Source organism: Numenius arquata, chromosome 2, assembly GCF_964106895.1.
Source record: "Numenius arquata chromosome 2, bNumArq3.hap1.1, whole genome shotgun sequence".
NCBI classification, from domain to species: Eukaryota; Metazoa; Chordata; class Aves; order Charadriiformes; family Scolopacidae; genus Numenius; species Numenius arquata.
The window spans coordinates 121,136,553-121,154,193 of NC_133577.1; the positions used below are offsets into that span (position 1 = coordinate 121,136,553).

At 36.7% G+C, this 17,641-nt stretch overlaps 1 protein-coding gene across 1 annotated transcript in view; it reads right to left on the reverse strand.

Moving 5' to 3' along the window:
- The window catches only part of HGF (hepatocyte growth factor), a 48,560-nt gene extending 34,272 nt beyond the window's left edge, over positions 1 to 14,288 (reverse strand). Inside the window, exons 1-5 of the mRNA XM_074167712.1 lie at positions 14,249 to 14,288; positions 10,701 to 10,866; positions 5,788 to 5,900; positions 5,067 to 5,181; positions 202 to 344 (exon numbers count right to left, since the gene is read on the reverse strand). Of these exons, the coding sequence (XP_074023813.1) occupies positions 202 to 344; positions 5,067 to 5,181; positions 5,788 to 5,900; positions 10,701 to 10,866; positions 14,249 to 14,288 (577 nt within the window). The remainder of the gene's footprint in view (positions 1 to 201; positions 345 to 5,066; positions 5,182 to 5,787; positions 5,901 to 10,700; positions 10,867 to 14,248) is intronic.
- Between the last annotated feature and the right edge of the window lie 3,353 nt (positions 14,289 to 17,641).

The following is a 17,641-nucleotide window of genomic DNA, read 5'->3' on the forward strand; positions in this document are numbered from 1 at the left end:
GTACTGGAAGATAACAAGACCTTCTCTTTCTCCAATAACTGCTTTTCTTGCTACGTGAGTTATTCTTGCTGAGAAATCACATATTCTTTCTCCAAAGTCCATGAGCAAGTGTCACTGAAACTGCTGTTTCATTGTACCTGTTCTGTGTACCTGCTGTCAGCAGAGAAAAGGCAGCTTTCCACGCGAGCTGTGCCGGGTTACCTTGTGAGCAGAGTGGGATGTCGCAGACTTCATGGCGCGTCTCCGGGCTGGTGGTGAAACACCATGGTCCTCCCTCTTCCCCTCGGGGGTTTCGACAGTAGTTTTCCCGCAGGTCTTTACCCCGATAGCTCGAAGGCAAAAAGCTAGTTTTAAAATGACAATCATTACAGTATAAGAGCATGCAAGCTTTGATGTTAATCATACTATTTTTTACAAACGGTTAGAAACAATCACATTTCAGCTTCCTTCTCCCTCCACCCTGCCTACACAAATGCACACACCCAAATATCTGTCCATACACAAATACACATCTTCAGTCGGGATTACTCAATCAATGGCCTAAATCTGGGACAATTTGTCTAGCCATAGCTTGCTCTAGCAAGTTTTACTCCCGTCCCTCGGGCATCCGGAGCCAACTATCTGCTGCAAAGCCAGAGGCAGCAGCACACTCCCTGCCAGCCCTCGCTGCCCTCTCTCCTTCATGAGCTTGAACTACTCACACAATGGTGGAAGGACTCTGGACGAAAGGGAAAATTGTATCGGGTGCACAGGGGAAAAATTTGTTGGGTCCATAGACATGCCAGACCTGCCATCCACATGCACGTTGTGCACATACAATGGGCATGGCTGGGCTCAGCATGCACCTACTACATATAGCCCACAAACAGGGATACCCCTTCTCGTCCCTGGTCAGGCAGCAGCCAGAACTGGGCTTCAGGAGTGTGTGAGCGTGACCAAGCGGTGTGACACACCACACTGAGAGGCTTTCATTGCCTGAAGCCATAGGCTGCTTTACATTTCAGCATCAGATATTTCCCCAGATCTCATTTTAGCTGTCTTGTTCCGTGTTCTGCCACAAGCCCCACTGTTGTCACTTTAGGGTCTGCTACTTATAGACCCACTCATCATCACTGTCGTACAAATTAGGTCATTTAACAGTGACCTGGCTGACTTAAACTGTGCTCTCTCTTTCATTATATTTTCTGCTTTTGCTGTAAGGGGCTATTAAATAACAAAACCCCTTAAGATTTTTCCCTTAGATTAGGAGTTCTCAGGCCAATGCTAAACACTTTGTTTTTCTTTAGTGATTTAATGGAAATGTGAGCAAATACTCTATTTTTTGCCTAACACACATTTTCAGTGTGAGACCTTGCTGCTTATGCTCAGTCCATCAAATATAAACTCTCCAGGGTCAAGGTTTTGTGTTCTTAGCTGTCTGTAAAGTTATGTGCTTACCTCTAGAGAAACCCTCTCATATACACTGACATATAGAGACAAATATAGGGGTGTGTATATATATATATATTTATACATAAAAATAATACAGGTTATTTTTCCCCGCAAACTAGGGAATCAGTAACACATAGTAAGGAGCCCAACCCCAGTGCTGGTTCCATTCAGTGCCACTGCAAGAGCTCATGACCACACTCAGGCTGCATATTGCAGACAAACCCAGTGACACTTCATTGCCAGTGTCATTGCAGTGAGGCTTAAACAGCAGCTAAATCTCTATAGTTAAAAATCACATTAAATTTAGAGTTATGCTCAATTCCATGAAGATTTTGTTGTTGCTAATTGAAAAGTTGGGCAAAGTACATAGGGGACCACAAAAAACTTGCAATTCAACTTAAGAAATTGATTTAATTTGTAAGTTTTCTAAGATTTGTTCCAGTAATTTTTCTTCACTGTGTCTAAATTCTGCTGGAAATATCACAAGTGAAACTTTTATTCTGAAAATGCCCAATACTTTATTTTCGGTGTTTTGGGGGGGGTTATGTTGTTTGGGTTTTTTTGTTTTGTTTTGGTGTGGGTTTTTTTAATCATCAAGGAAATTCAAATGTATCTATATTCTAAAGGAAAAAAAAGGGAATAAAATTTCATCTAACTTCTTTTAGAAAACTGTAAGCACTTGCAGCTTAGGAACCTAAACTAAGCACTTGGGACAGTTTTTATACACAGACAATGATTTAATTTATATACAAAAGCAGAAGAGAAATGTATGGTTCCTGCTGTCCTTGGCAAATTCTATTTTACAAATGAATAAATTAACAATTTAAAAAGAGAGAAAGAGAGAGAAACAAAAAGAAAATTCTGACATGTGACATTTTAATCATGTTTTATTCCCATTAATGAAATCTTTGAACTAACTGAAGTGGAAAATACCTCTGTTAATTGCATTGTGGTTCTAGTCAAGGCATGTGGAAGCATTATTTAAAAGTGCTTTTCTTATTTTTAGTGCTTGAAGAGAATAATTTTTATGTCACTATTGCTGCCTATAAAATTGTTACTTCTGGTTTGCCTCTGTAGTCTTGCAATATAAATATCTCAAATTTTTTCAGCTTAAGACAAGCCCTGGGCAAGCTTTTCTGAGAGGACATTGCAACCTGTGTACATGTTAAAGTGATATGTTGGTGCGTATTAGAAAATGTTATTTCATTTTCCTGCTGGAAAATCTTTCTGCTCAGAAATTATGGACATTACAAAATATGGAGAAAAGGTATTTCAAATGACATCAGGTATGATGTCAGAACATTTTTCTAAAAAAAAAGGTCTCCATGAATATCATTAGAAACTCAAGATGGGTCAGATATACAAATAACTTCAACAGGTACTCAAGCAACATTCTTGAGGGAGGAAAAGATGAGAAGCGGTAAAGACCCACCCAGAATTGGAAGATTAAGCACACGGTTTTAGGAGTGGCACTTTTAGTTCAACTATATTAGGTAAGGAAAAAAAGAAGAAAGCCAAAAACTGAAGCCAATAAGAGTAATGGTGAAAACAGATTCAACCACAACAACAGTCATGGAAACTAGCAAAAAGCCTGTGAAATACTGCTCTACTCTTTGACCATTTCCCTTTGAACACTTTTTGCATTGGCTTTATCCATTCAGACAAAAAACTCCTAAGAGCAAAAAGGAAGATAGTCTTGTAATCTATACTAAAATGGAGATTAAAACAATTGAACCCTGATTTCAGCTGGGAGTCTCTAGGTTCTACTGGAATACAAATAAATAAAAATATAGTTTGTTAAATCCCAGCACAAGTTTAAAGTCTGCAGTTATTTCAATTCTTTCTAGAAAGATAAGGAAAAATCGGTAAAGTACATTTCTCCCTTGGATATGAAAAAAGGATTTATTTTCAAGTGGCACTTTGTGATAATCAGATGTTGAGAAAAACTGACCTAAAAATCTAGGCCTTTCATACTAATAAGTTCCAAACCACCACTACTGTCTGCTTCTTCCCATCTCCCTCGTCTCTGATGATGAAATCATATTTTCTGATGTTGAAAAACAAAATTAGCATGCAGCCACCTCATTTATCCAGTGACCTTTTAAAAATTAAACTTATTGCACAAGGCAGGAGAAAAGTCATTCTCATAAAATACATCATAGAAGAGTGGCTGTCCAAATGCATTAGATAAAGCAGTGTATGCTGTATATTAAAATGCAATTTAGTGATAATATATACTATTCAGACACTTTTCTTTCTTTAATTATATAAAGTCATATTTATATTATATAGAATTCATTCTTACTTAGGCTGTAATTATTGAGAATCCTTTCATTTCTAAAAGATGAAGACTGTATACTTCAAGGTGTTGAGTCTCAAGAGGTCATTGCTGTGGGAACTGATGGTATTTATCATACACTCACAATTAAGAGGAGCTCTGGTCCCACACTGAAAATGAGACACACTACCATCTATATTATAAGCAGCCAAGTCCAGTCAAGTCCAAGCCTGAGGCTCAGCTTTGTAACACATCATAAGAGGAGAAAACCCAAGTATCCTTTGCCTTTAATGTTGTTCCAAGATATCATCTTGCACACTGGATAGATTTGGTCAGGACAGGACTGAGCAGTGCACAGCCCAGTCTCCAGCTTGGCACCTCCTAAACAAAGTGCTGCTGCAGGGAGTCCACAGCAAAAGACAGCAATGTGGACAGGAAGCTTATGGAGGAGAGGACACTGGGTTTGGCTCTTAAGGGTTTATTATCCAAGTGTCTAAAGCCAATATAAAATGGTTCAAAGAGAAACAGTCAAAGAGTAGACGAGTGCTTCATGGTCCTTTTGCTAGTTTCCAGCGATGTTTGTTGTGGTTGAAGCTGTTTTTACCATTACCCTTACTGCTGCAGTTTTCAGCTTTCTTCTGTTTTTCCTTAGCCAATATAGTTGAACTAAGTCTACTTTCAAGGTGTAGATACAGCCTCAGTTCCTCACTATATCAGACCTTAAAGTCAAAAGTTAAATCCCATTCCTGCTGCATCAGTCTTTAATTATTGCTTACATGATCTGAAGGAAAGGATTTCAATAATCTGATCAGTTCTTTCCATGTATTTGTTGCCTGGCCTAAGTGCTTTATAGAGTTAAACATTCTACAAATAACAGAGAATTAATAGTAACTATGTAAAATATAGTAACAATAAATATATACTGAACAAATAGGTGGGCTAATATCCCTATTATCTCTTGTTTCCTAATAATGTATTTTTTAAAATCACTCATTTCCTGGGAGTCCAGTGATAAACTTCCAGACCCCAGGCTGAAGTTACGCAGATGTTTTGTTTCTGCCAGTAGTTAAGAGATCAAAAGGATATAAAGAGCTAAAAAAACTGACACAGGAAAGGAAGGGATCCAGACACACAGGCTGGCATTAGGAGAGACCTCTTTGGAGAAAGCCCAAGAAGGTAAGGACTTTCTGGGGTCTGAAGAACAGCATCTCCTGGGGGAAAGGCGAGAGTACACCTAAGAGATTTTGTTGCCTAAGGTCAGTTTTCTCATAAATTCTTTGTCTGCTAATAAGTCAAACCATGTCCTATGGAAGCTGTCTGAGCATTATTTCCATTGTCTCTGCTCCTGAACTCTTACCTGTGCTCATGGGGGATCATTGAATTCCAGGCTTGACACTGGATACCACTTTTGGTAACAGATATCGTTCCTTTGTAGTCTGCTCCTTTTCCAATGATACAATTTCTGACATAGTCTATTGCAAGAAAAGAGAAGAAAATTAGGGCTTTGGTCAATGTATTTAAAATTAGAGCTCATCATCAGTTTTCACATAAAAAGACTATATTTCTGATAACCTTTAAATACTTAATAACTCAAAGCACTGTTTAATTGTACACATACATTCTTCTCTCTTTTTTTTTTTTTCAAAATATTGATCACTAATTTCCCAAAGAAAGCTACACAAAATGTTTCCAAAGTGCCTGACTGACCAAAAGTCCATGTCTGAGGACTTAAGTCCCACACTAATTAATGAGATAAATAAAAGCAATATTAAGTCAATAACAGTAACTCATACAACTGAGCTTTTAAGTAGTAAACTGAAGTAGCAGTTCAGACTAGTACATATTATAGTATGCAAATACATAGGTTGGAAAACTGAGCAAAAGCAAGTTTGTAGATGAGCTTGCATGACAGCAAAACCAGGATATTTGTAAATAAAACTATAGGATGCAGCTTTCAAAATGCATAAAACCATCCCATGTCCAGAATACTCTTACAGCAAAAAAGTCACTGACTGACCTCAGCTTTTTCCCGCCCCCTCCATAGCTGGAAAAACAAAGCCAGTAAATAAATCAGTTACCCTTCTTTTCATACAGATCAAACGCATGGTCTTGCTTCTTTCTCACACCATTTGTCAAGCTGTTGAAGGATAACCAATGGCACCGTTTTGTAACTCTGTCATAAGCAAAGGCCCTGCAAAGAAAATCTGGATGAGAAAAAAATCTCTGTGTGGTTTGTAATAATGAAACATGACTTGCCAAGGAGCATGCAATGACATCAGATTTATTTTTACTGGGAAAGTCAGAGAAACTGCCCAAATTACTATTTAAACCCACAACTGTGCTGACAAGAACAAAGAAACAAAGAAATTAAATTGATGTGGCCATTACATTAAATACCAGCTTGGTTGTTCGCACTAATCTAAGAGTTCCCTTGTCATTAAAGATCTTTATTTTAAAAGTGAGATAAATGGGACTGAGACAACATTTGTGTCCCCAGTTGTGCTGTTTTCTGGGGAAAAAAAAAATAAAAAGGAAGACTCTTCCAGTAAAGAAGGAACATCTTCTTTACTGTGCTTACAATATGCCTCTGAAATAGTTAAGTATCTCACACTGATGGCTTGAGGAAAATTGAAGCACAAGGAGTCTGTTTCTTGCCTAGAACAACAGAGCTGTTTAAAAACAAGATTATTTTTATTTTATGAATAATCTAAACTGTGATAGTGTACCTACAGCTTGTCCTTGCTTTGCTTTTGTTTACTTTTTTTCTCTTATTTTTAACTGATTTCAAGGATAGAGTACAATGTGTACTGAATTGAGTGGATTTGGGGGGGGCTGGGAGGGGGAAGAAACACAAACATAAATCAAAAGGGAAAAACACTTTCTTCAATATTTTAAATGAAATCTGCACATCTTTTTCTCCTAACGTCATTTTGAAAGGAAATTCCTTAATTGTAAAATAAATATTTTAAAGGATTTTAAAAACACAGTTGACTGCCTGGGTAGGGGTAACAGTTATTATAATAATATATTAAAAAAAAAAAAAACCACAGAAAATTCTTTTTTCCCTTAATTTCTCATTAGCACAAATAACAAATCACTGACATGATACTATTGTCTCTAGCCCACCACAAAGTCTACATTTCTGTCAGTCATCCCAAACCTTCTGAGGTATTTTATTCTGACCTGAGAAGGCATTTTAATACTACTTAATAATATCCAAAAGACACACAGGTTTCCTGCACTTCATCCATACTATGCCTGTGCCATATTCCTGAGCACTACATCCCACAACTCAAAGCTCTTTGATCTTCATTTAATTCCTCTCTCGCCACACAAGTTTTTCTGTGTGAGATCTTGCTGGCTTCAGTTAAAAATATTACAAGATCCTATCCAACCTCCCCACTCTTCTCTCTTTCAAACATCCTCTTCATTATCGTTTCCATCACCAAACAGATTTTTCATCCAACTGCTCTCTCTACTCTGTTGACTCCAAATGTTTCCAACCTGCTAACCTTCATCCTTCTGCCCTTGTTCAGCCTTCTGTTCTCTCCTGGCGAGTTCTCAAATATGAGTGTATCCAAGTGCCTCTAACTCCATCTTCACAAAAATATCCTTGACCTTTCCTGTCTTTCCAATTACATTCTCCTTTCCCCTCCTCACTCCTAAAGTGGGAATGCAGAATGCACTGTTTACAAACATTTCTTTCAGTTTTTGCCTTTCAGTTGGCTTTTGGTTTCTTTCCAGTTTGTCTTCAGCCACTTCTGCACATAAAAGTTTCTAACAATCTTTTCTTGGACCCAAATCTGGAGGATTTTTACACTTCCAAAGTCAACATATTGAAGCAAATTCTTGGACTTTCTTCTACTGATACTGCCGATCACAACAATTTTTTTTGTTGCTATTTGTACTGAGATAGTCAGTAGATTTTCTGATAGTGGAATCCTGTGGTCTGTAGTGGAATCCCTTTCTGTGTAAATACAAAGACACTCCAGAAATTAAGCAGATAACAAAGGGTAAGACAGGCACAGCTTTGTAGGGAAGGTAGTGACAAGTCTGCAAAAGTCATCTGTAGAACCAGTAAAATAGTAACTATATAATTACTTTATATAGTTTATATAGTCTTTATCTGGTCCGTAAGAAATATAGTGGGAAAGGATGCTGCAAGGGTGACTGAAGGAAAACAGTGGGAGTAATGGACTGTAAATGGTGATGAAACAAAGGAATAAAAACAGTTTAGCAGCAGGTTAACAAAGCTGATAAGGAAGGCAGAAAATGATGCACAGAGAGCTATGAATTCAAAAAGACAAGGTAAGAGAATCTAAGGAGTACTTTGATGGGGGATTTTAGGAATAGTGTTATGAAGAAGAAACAAATCTAGATAAGGATCTTGGAACTAAGTTGGAAATGATCAAGTTCTGTGAAAGCATGATATCAAGGGAAAAAAAAGAAAGGTTCTGTTCTGAGAAGTGACATATATTAGCTCCAACAAAAATGTGTCAGAGTTAAAAATAACAAGGATCAATGATTATCAAATATAATACTCACAATTTACTTGCAAGTGATACAGAAACTTATCATAAATAAATCAAAAGTTGTCTTTTTTGTTTTGGTTTGTTTTTTTCTCCCCAGAAAATAAGGAGTGGTTGATCCTTTATAAGTCTGTACTGCCTGGAATCTGCTACTTTACCAGTTTCTGGAAGAAAAGAAACCCAACCCTCTTCCTGCTGGTGTACACCGCAGGGTACAGACCCAGAGGTTGCGGCTACCAGTGCTATTGTCACAATTATGCTACAAAGTATTTCCATTTTATTTAATCTTAATACTTAAAAAAAATTAAGTTTGCATCCAGAAAATAAAACATCCTGTGGCCCAATTGATGCAGAACTACTGCATGGAGCATCAGAATCAAGCCATGAAAATGTCAATAAACAAAGGAAAATCCAAGTCTTGTATTTCAAGTATTTAAAATGCCATTTTGTTTTACTTCTGTTCTTATTTTAGAATGCTCCCACAGCAACCAGTAAACTAATTGTTTTTAATTTAAGTTGGCAAGAAATTTCACCTTGTAGTAACCATATGCTGGTATGAAGTTAAAGACTGGGGATCCTAGGAATAAAAGGGAAGCATTAGTAATCACTGATTCCTTTAAAAGGGAACACATGTCAAATACATGTTTACAGTAGCATCAAAGAACTATGCACACTACAACTGGATTCATCTGGGGCCAAATGGAAAACCACAGGAATGTTCCCAGATACAGAAAATTCCTCTTGCTCTACTGCATAGTGGTAGCACAGGCAAGATCTAACCACCTACACCTCTGCTGCTAGCCTTCCTTGCTAAAAAAATACAGAGGAAAATTGGAAATTCAGAGCATGAGTAGTCAGATTTGCAATTCTTTTTCGTCTTCAGGGAAAAATAGGTACATGACTGATTACAATTCTGCTATCTGTGAGTAGGATTCTTCCAAGCTGTGTTCTCGAAGTCCCCCATGGCTCCTCTATGTTGCCTTATTGACTGATTATAGAAGAGAGAATTTGCCCCTGAATGAATCCATCAGACACTGTCCCAATAGAAAAAAAAAAAAAAAAATCTTCACAAATGCAAAAGTTTTAAAAGTTCAGAGAGATTCTAGATTATTATTCATGTAAAATATAATCTATAAATATATTAACCTAGTTTTTATTTTCAGAACACAGAACATTCCAGCCAGAGTAGCTACAACTAGCTTGAGACAATTTTCCTAAGAAGATGTTAGAATATGGAATTGTTATTTGCTTGGCATCATTCAGATTTTTTTTATACTGTGAAACCTAATTTTGTAATGCTCCTCACTGTTGAACATCAGAACTCAAAGATCTCTTGAATACAACCTGATCCACTTGGTAATGATATCAGTGGAAGCTCTGCCAATAGGGAAAGGAATGTCTTGTACTATGTGAAAAATATTAGTGCCTGGAAAATATTTTTTAACAGTAATAAGTAAGATCTGCTCATTGTTTACATATATAAATATTCAAAGTACAAAACAATACAAACTAGGTCTTGCAACACTGGAATTAAAGGCTTAAAGAAGGATTAAATTAAAGTCAAGGACCTTTTCTGCCAAGGAAGAGCTTTTGTTATCACATTTGGTCTAGTTTTCATTTGTAGTGACTGTCAAAACTTTTTTCTGTTTCAAGATCAGTCTCATATTTAGCCCGGTACTCACCAGTACAGAAGCCATCTATTCTCTTCAAGATTCTCCTGCATTCATGTCCTTTCATTTATTGCTAATGGTCTAGACTAAGAGAGGCCAGGGGGACAATTTAGGTCTAATACATGGGAAAAATAATAGTGATTTGTTCCAAAAAATAGTAGAGAATGTGTACAAGGCAGACAAGCAATCAGCTGTACGATGTGTTTCTAAGAGACAGCAGATGCTGAAGAATAGCTGTCATATACTTGTAATGAGTGTGCAGCCCAGAAGGTTTGATTCCATTGTATCAGATTCGTAGCACTTGCCAGTGAACTTCAGCAGTGCATGTATCTGTGCTCCATGTGTGAGGTTCCCATTGATTTCAGCAGGAGTAATGTGCAAAGAATAAAGACAGAATATGGTCTGAAGTGGTGCTGAAATACTGCAGCTGTGATATGTGACAATAACCATTTTATAAGAGACATAAAAATCTCAGAAATGTTCACTGAACACTACAGTGCAGCACAAGTCATCCATATCTTAACATGAGTACATTTTTTCAGCTATGTTATGGAAAAGGTTACAGACTGGACAAGCTAAGACAGAACAACTCAGATAAAGCTTCAGAAAAGACTGACACTCTCTGGACAGGTGGAGCAAGTTCATGGAAATCAAAAAGCAGTCTTTAGGTTGTCCTCAGTACAAGCTACTACTGGTGACAATTACAGACAGATCTTTGCTCAAAGGGAGTTATACAGATTCCATTAGGAAAAAAAAAAAAAACAATAAAATAATAAGAGATACATAACTTACTTGCAAGTGAATGAAAGGCCTTTGTTCCTGCTGCATCTCTTGGCACATTGTTCAGTGGTATTTAACAGCTTGGTTTTTACTTCCAGTGTTTTGTTTACTTTAATGAGCATCAACTCTCCAGTTTTTTTGAAGTCATGAAGAGGATTTCTCTTTTTTCCTTTACTCTCTAAGAAAGAAGCAAAGAAGACAAAAACAAACAAACAAAAAAAAAAACCACTGTAAAGAAGAGTGCTGAGATTAAAAATGACATTAGATATGAATAACATTTATTAGGAATTACAGGAACACTAGTACCTAAAGCACAAAGAAATTCACAATGATAAGGTATAAGCATATACTTGACAAGAATTAGTAATTTCAGATGGTGATCTCCATTCTTAAAAGCAGGAATGGTAGGAATTATAGCAAAATTAATTCCAAATAAAGACTTGCATAATGCTACAAAAAGGTAAAAGAAAAGTTTTTCACCCATTGTAAATTTTTTTTCAGAATCCCACAATAATAATAATAATCTGAGATCTTCTAAATATTTCCATGAAAAACTGAAGTGAAAAAGATGAACAAAGGTCTTTTTCAGATGAACAGTGTAGTTACAATCAGAAGGAAAAAGATATAAATGTTAGAGAAAGTAATGATCAGAATGTGATAATCTTTTCCTAAAACAGGAAATTTTTTATCACAAAATGTGAAAAGAAATGAAGCCTGGAAGTGACATGAAATAATCATTTGTCCTCCCTCTGCTCCAGTGAAGACTCAGTGTGAGTGTTGTGTTCGGTTTAGGCGTGACTGAGTTAGAGCTGTTAGCCTACAGAAAAGAAGAGGAGGGGAGGCAAAGGCCATAGCATGGAAATAGTCTGCACTGTTGCAAAGACTTCTGCAAAAAATAATGCACTGATTTGGTTTCCACGTTCCTATTCAAAGGCCCAGTGGAAGGGGTATAACATGGAGCAGGGAAGATCGGCTAGAGATGTTTGGCTAAAATGCAAGAAGAAAAGTCTTTGATTTTTGCAAGAAAACCCATAATTTTCCCAATAAGTATGTATGTTTCTTTTTTTTTTTTTCATTATAAACCTATCTGCCAGTGTAGGATGCTCCATCATCAGTGAAGGCAGAAGAGTACCTCTGGAGAGTGGTTCTCCTGATTCTGACAGATGAGTAACATAAGGAGGACAAATTGCCCTTGGATCTGTTTCTTCTATTTCACTCAGTGATCCCGATGATCTTTTTGGATTAGATGGCTAATCCAGGTAAGGTTAGGTGAGTGAATCCCTCCTTAATTTACAAAATAGGTAACAGTACTTTTGTTTTTCTCTACAGAATCTGAAGCAATGATAGAACATGAATGCAAAGCATCAATTTACTAAATTTTGCCAGAGTCTTTCAAATATATGAACGCTCAGCCTAGTGCTCAGTTTTCCTGAATAGATAATTCCTCATGAAAGTGCAGAGTGCACTTAGGCCAGCACATTTTTGCTTGGTGCGCTCTGTGCAGAAGCTGAGAATAACTCTATAAATTGCAATAGCTGAGGCTCTGAAGGAGTTACTGCCAGTTCCACATACTGTAAAGCCAAAGAGGCCTTAAGGGTGTTTCCTTTGCAGAACTTCCATCCTGATCATTAAGTGAGCTCACATTTTCACTGGAATCAGCTAAATCACACCTCTCAGTGGTGAGTTATCCCTAAGACACCTAAAAATACACCAAAGACATTTAAATTCATCAAGCTTCAGCCTTTAAAAAAAAAAACAAAAAGGAGATCAAAGGAGTAGAATCTCTGCTGCAATGTCCCTGTAAAATAACGTTCACCCCATCCTACTCTCCTTCTTTTTGAGCTGTCGAAGATTAACTCTGATATTCCACTGCAGAATAGCTCACAATTTTAATTCCAACTAAAAACTTTTTCAGAAAAAATAATTTATTTACCTCCAAATCCATGTTATTATTATATGAAGAAGCTTTTGATGAAAAGATCAAATGTTAATGCTTTTGGTGCTGTGTTAGGGACTCACATCAGCTGTCTTAACCATTTTCAGCCTTTGTGTTTGTGCAATGCACATGCACCCCAAAAGAAGCATTATGTTTAGGGAAATGCTGTGAGGATACTCTTGCCTTAAGTATCAGCACCCGGTTACTGGAAGCCTCAGTGTCTACACTGAAGCTGCTTTACTTTGTGCTGTACCTGTTACAGAGCCAAAGTGCTGCAAAAAGGTTTGCATCTGCTCTTGAAGACAACCTCAGAAAAACAAGTCTTCTATAAAGCTTTTGTGGTAAATTTCTCAATCTATTATCTTACAAGACATATTTGTTAGTTCTAAGATGCCTCAGCCAAGACTTTTATGTCAAATGGAGGTACGAATCTGTACAGAAATATCAAAGTATTTTCTTTCAGTTCCTGATGATAACATTTCCCATCTACTGATAAGTGTCATTATCTTAATTCCTGATGATAACAACTTCTTAAACTCACAAGCTAGCATGCAATAATATGATTTAAAAAAAATCAAGAAATTATGTTCTGCCTGAAAAACATGGTTCACAGTTCTGCTTATTTTTTTCTTCTTTTTCTAGCAGTTGTCCAAAGAGGATTATGGGTTTGATCCTGCATTTAGCAATTCATAACAGCCTGATTTACTTTAGCTTTCAAACAACAACATTCTATGACTTGCCTATAATCCAAAAGGCAAAGGGCCAAATGCATCTGTGGTGTGACTGTTAGAACCATCAGAATAATGCAAAGCATTACTTTTACAACTCTAACAACAAAATAAGTGGAAATAATTGAGGCTTTTTCCTCCAAATTAGGTGCTTTTATTATTAAAATCTTAAATCAAATAGTGCCCTAGAGATGTTCTGCATTAAAGGTTATCATGCAATATGCTTTAATGTTCCTAATTTATGATTGCCATTCATTTCAGTTTCCTAAACTTTGATTAACCAGGACTTTTGGTTATTTTGTGGGAAGTGTCCTCTCATGTTTCTTGTAGTTGAATATTACATTATTAAGGAGGTCTGATATTCCACTTAAATTTGAAAATAATAGCAGCTGATTCAAACACAAAAGAATCCAGTCAAATATGAATCAACATTTTTTTCTTCAACAGAAGCAACCACTAACTAAAAATACTTCTTCAGTTGACTAAAAAAAATTCCTCAAAAAGATGAGTGTGGTGCCTCTTCCTATTTCTTAACACAATAGCAACCTTGGTTGAACAGAAAAAAGAAAAGCTCAGCCAGCGCCCAAGGAAATGGGAACTACCACATTTGCTCTAGTAAGATGCAGCACTGGACAAGTCCTCTGTAATCTCATTTGGGATTTCCTCAGTCTCCCTGCTGGAGTTCTTCCATTTTCATAAAATGCTTTAAATATTTACTAAAGAAAAAAGATCCCTCATAGTGAAAGTCATTTACCTAGGAACTACGAGACCCCAACTTTGTATTCCCCTCTGACATTTTTCATATGCAATTTTTGTATAATCTTCTCAAATATGAAGCAGTAACTGAAATGGATCAAACTATAGAGCATCTGGGGGGGAAAGATTTTCAACAATACCTTTTCTTGGAGCAGTTCCAGTCCGTGTCAAATCGATCATGAGAGATAAAGAAAATTATCATTCTGAAGCATTTTGGTGAGAAAACTCACTTGGAGGTTGCAGTACCTGTATCCTAGAACCTACTTAACTGCAATCTTAATTATATTTATATGAAATAGAACCAGTAAACCAGAAAGTTATGAATCTAATGGATGCCATAATATTCAGTATCTTAGAAATTAATACACTTTCTTGATTAAAAAGAGAAAGAGGTTTTAATCAGCAAAGGTGTTTGTATTTTGATCTCTCTCATTTTCCAGATATTTTCTAACCATTGGACTAATGGGAAAATGGCAGCAAAGTAACTTCCTTTTTGTCTTCTGGCCCTATGTCGCACACCCAAAAGGGCTTTGGGCTCCCATACCACCACAACTTTTAGTACTGAAACTCTGTAATTATGTTCTATATCTCAGTTAAAAATTCAGACCTTGCAGAAAACAATAGATCTGATACTGAGCTATATGGGAGTCAAGAAATTCAGTATAAATCTAATTTCAGGCCATTCAGAATTTAAATACCTAAGCAAGTTAAGTTTTTAGACTCTCAGGTCTTAGTCTGACCACAAAATGGATTTGGTTTTGCATTAGCTGTTTAGTAGTAAAAAACTAATACAGCCAATATGATATAGTTGTTGTGGTAACCAAAACAGTATACAGGACATTGACAGGCCTAAAGGTCACCTTTGCTCGTTATAATGAGATCAAAACCCTACTTGTATTGTCTACAGGAAAATTTTACAGTGAAATTTTCTGGCTTTCTCTGCCTCATTGGTAATTCCTTTCTCCCTCTCTGCCAGTCCAGATTTTTCTAATGCAGAAGTATAGTTAGGCTTAAGAGTTACAGCCTTACAGAGTACAACTGGAGCATACTGGCTGTCTCCATGAGAAAAATCTCCACTTTTATGGACTTGTCATAGACTCTACAAAGCTTTTATTAAACAGGAGTTATGATGCATTCAGCATGTTAACTTCCAGGATTTCCAAGTTTCACTCTAGTCTACGCAATAGTTACTGCTTTCTTAAGGAAATGCATCATGAAGTCTTGTGATAATGTGAGATGCCTTATTCATTTCATTACTTTCTAATTTTGCCTCCCACTTTATTATACAGAACAAACACATCAAAACTCAACACAAAATTTTCCAAATTAGAAGAAAAAAATACATGTAAATTAAAGGTTTATATTTAAAACAAGATTCTTAATGAAATCTTGATGGTTTGGTATGGAGTTTTATTTCCTTATTCTGTTTGTTTACACTTGCAGAATTTCAGCATTTTACTAAGTAGTTATTTACTTCGTTGTACTAAACTTTTAACTGTCTGGAGTAATGATTGCTTTTTTTTTCTATTATCACAGTTACTGATGTATGTAAGTTGGATACAGGTCTTCATACTGTGGATGGAAAAAAGACGTTTTATAATTTTCCATTTTGAAAAAAATATGGACAGTCACATAACAGCACCATTGTTCATAATGTTTGTTAGATGTCAGAGATAAACTAAATCTTTGCGGGGTGGAGAGGGGAGAGGGAATCATAGAATGGTTAGAGTTGGAAGGGACCTTAAAGATCATTGAGTTCCAACACCCCTGCCATGGGCAGGGACACCTCCACTAGACCAGATTGCTCAAAGCCCCATCCAGCCTGGCCTTAAACGCTTCCAGGACAGGACATATACAACTTCCCTGTGCAACCTTTTCCAGTGCTTCACCACCCTCACAGTAAAGAATTTCCTCCTAATATCTAATCTAAACCTCCCCTCTTCCAATTTAAAACCATTACCCCTTGTCCTGTCACTACACTTCCTGACAAAGAGTCCCTCTCCGGCTCTCCTGTAGGCTCCCTTCAGATATTGGAAGGCTGCTATGAGGTCTCCCCGGAGTCTTCTCTTCTCCAGGCTGAACAACCCCAGCTCTCTCAGCCTGTCTTCATAGGGGAGGTGGTCCATCCCTCTGATCATCTTCGTGGCCCTCCACTGGACCCGTTCCAACAGGTCCTTCCTGTGTTGAGGACTCCAAAGTTGGACACGGTATTCCAGGTGAGGTCTCACGTGTGCAGAGCGGTGGAATCACCTCCCGTGACCTGCTGGCCACACTTCTCTTGATGCAGCCCAGGATGAGGTTGGCTTTCTGGGCTGGCAGTGCACATTGCCGGCTCATGTTGAGCTTCTCATCCACCAACACCCCCAAGTCCTTCTCCTCAGGGCTGCTCTCTAGCCATTCTCCACTCAAATCAAGAAAATTAATATATCTAAATTCCTTAGGCTGGAAGATACTGTCAGAGAACTGCAGGAATAAACAGCAGTCCTTCCAAATAGTGCAATGAAATGCGAAATAAGATGGCACTGGGAGAAAAACTGAATGAGTGAAATTGGTCACATGCTTTGTAGGAAGCTCAGAGAAGCTGATGATTCAACATATATTCCAGTAAAGAAAAATAGTCATATTAAGTGATACAGTTATTTCACAAATATAGAAGAGAGGTAGCCCCTTTAGTATCAACTGGCATTTTAGATCTGAAGATCTTAAAAAAAAAAAAAAAAAAGAAAAGAATAAAAGCCCGAAAAAAAGCCTAACCCTAAACACATCTGCAATAAATACAGGAAAACACAGTTCAATATAATAAATGTAGCAAACATTTTATCAAGGAACATCATAAGCAACAAAAATTTCATGGTAACACCCAAGCAAAGACATTCGTATGATGTATCTAAATGGAAAAAAAAAAGAAACAAGCAAATGTTAGATCTCAAGAAAATGTACAAAGCAAAAATCTGCAAAACCATGGGTTATCACAGTTTCAGAAAACCCTTTTTTTAATAGATATCAAATTTGAATTATTATCTCAGTATAAATAGTGACAATTTAATATGAAAATAAAAACTAAATTAAACTTAATTATATGCATAAGATTGCATTTGGTAACACTTGTGTAAGTAGAAAAATCAATTAGGATTTGAAATAAAGCAACATTTCTCAGCATACTGGCACTGAAGAACAGTAGGTAAATGCAGTGAGGTGTTTAACTTGTCAATAAAACATGGTTCGAGGGATACTTTTAATTAAATTCAATGGTGTATTTCCAAGACAATGTTTTTCATAGGATTTAAAACATCAAGGGTAAATTGCATATTGGTGAAGGCCCCAGTATGACAGCATAAATATACTGGCTTCATTAAGGAAAAAAAAAAACAAAACTTGACCAGATGGTGAAAGTAGATGTTACTAAATGATTTCAGACACCACATGCTTAAGTTAACAGTATGGTCACAGTAATAAAAGAAAAGATGTTAAAGGTGAATGTTGATACTAAAATCTTTGATAGAGCCTTCAAAGTATTGTTATGTATGACAACA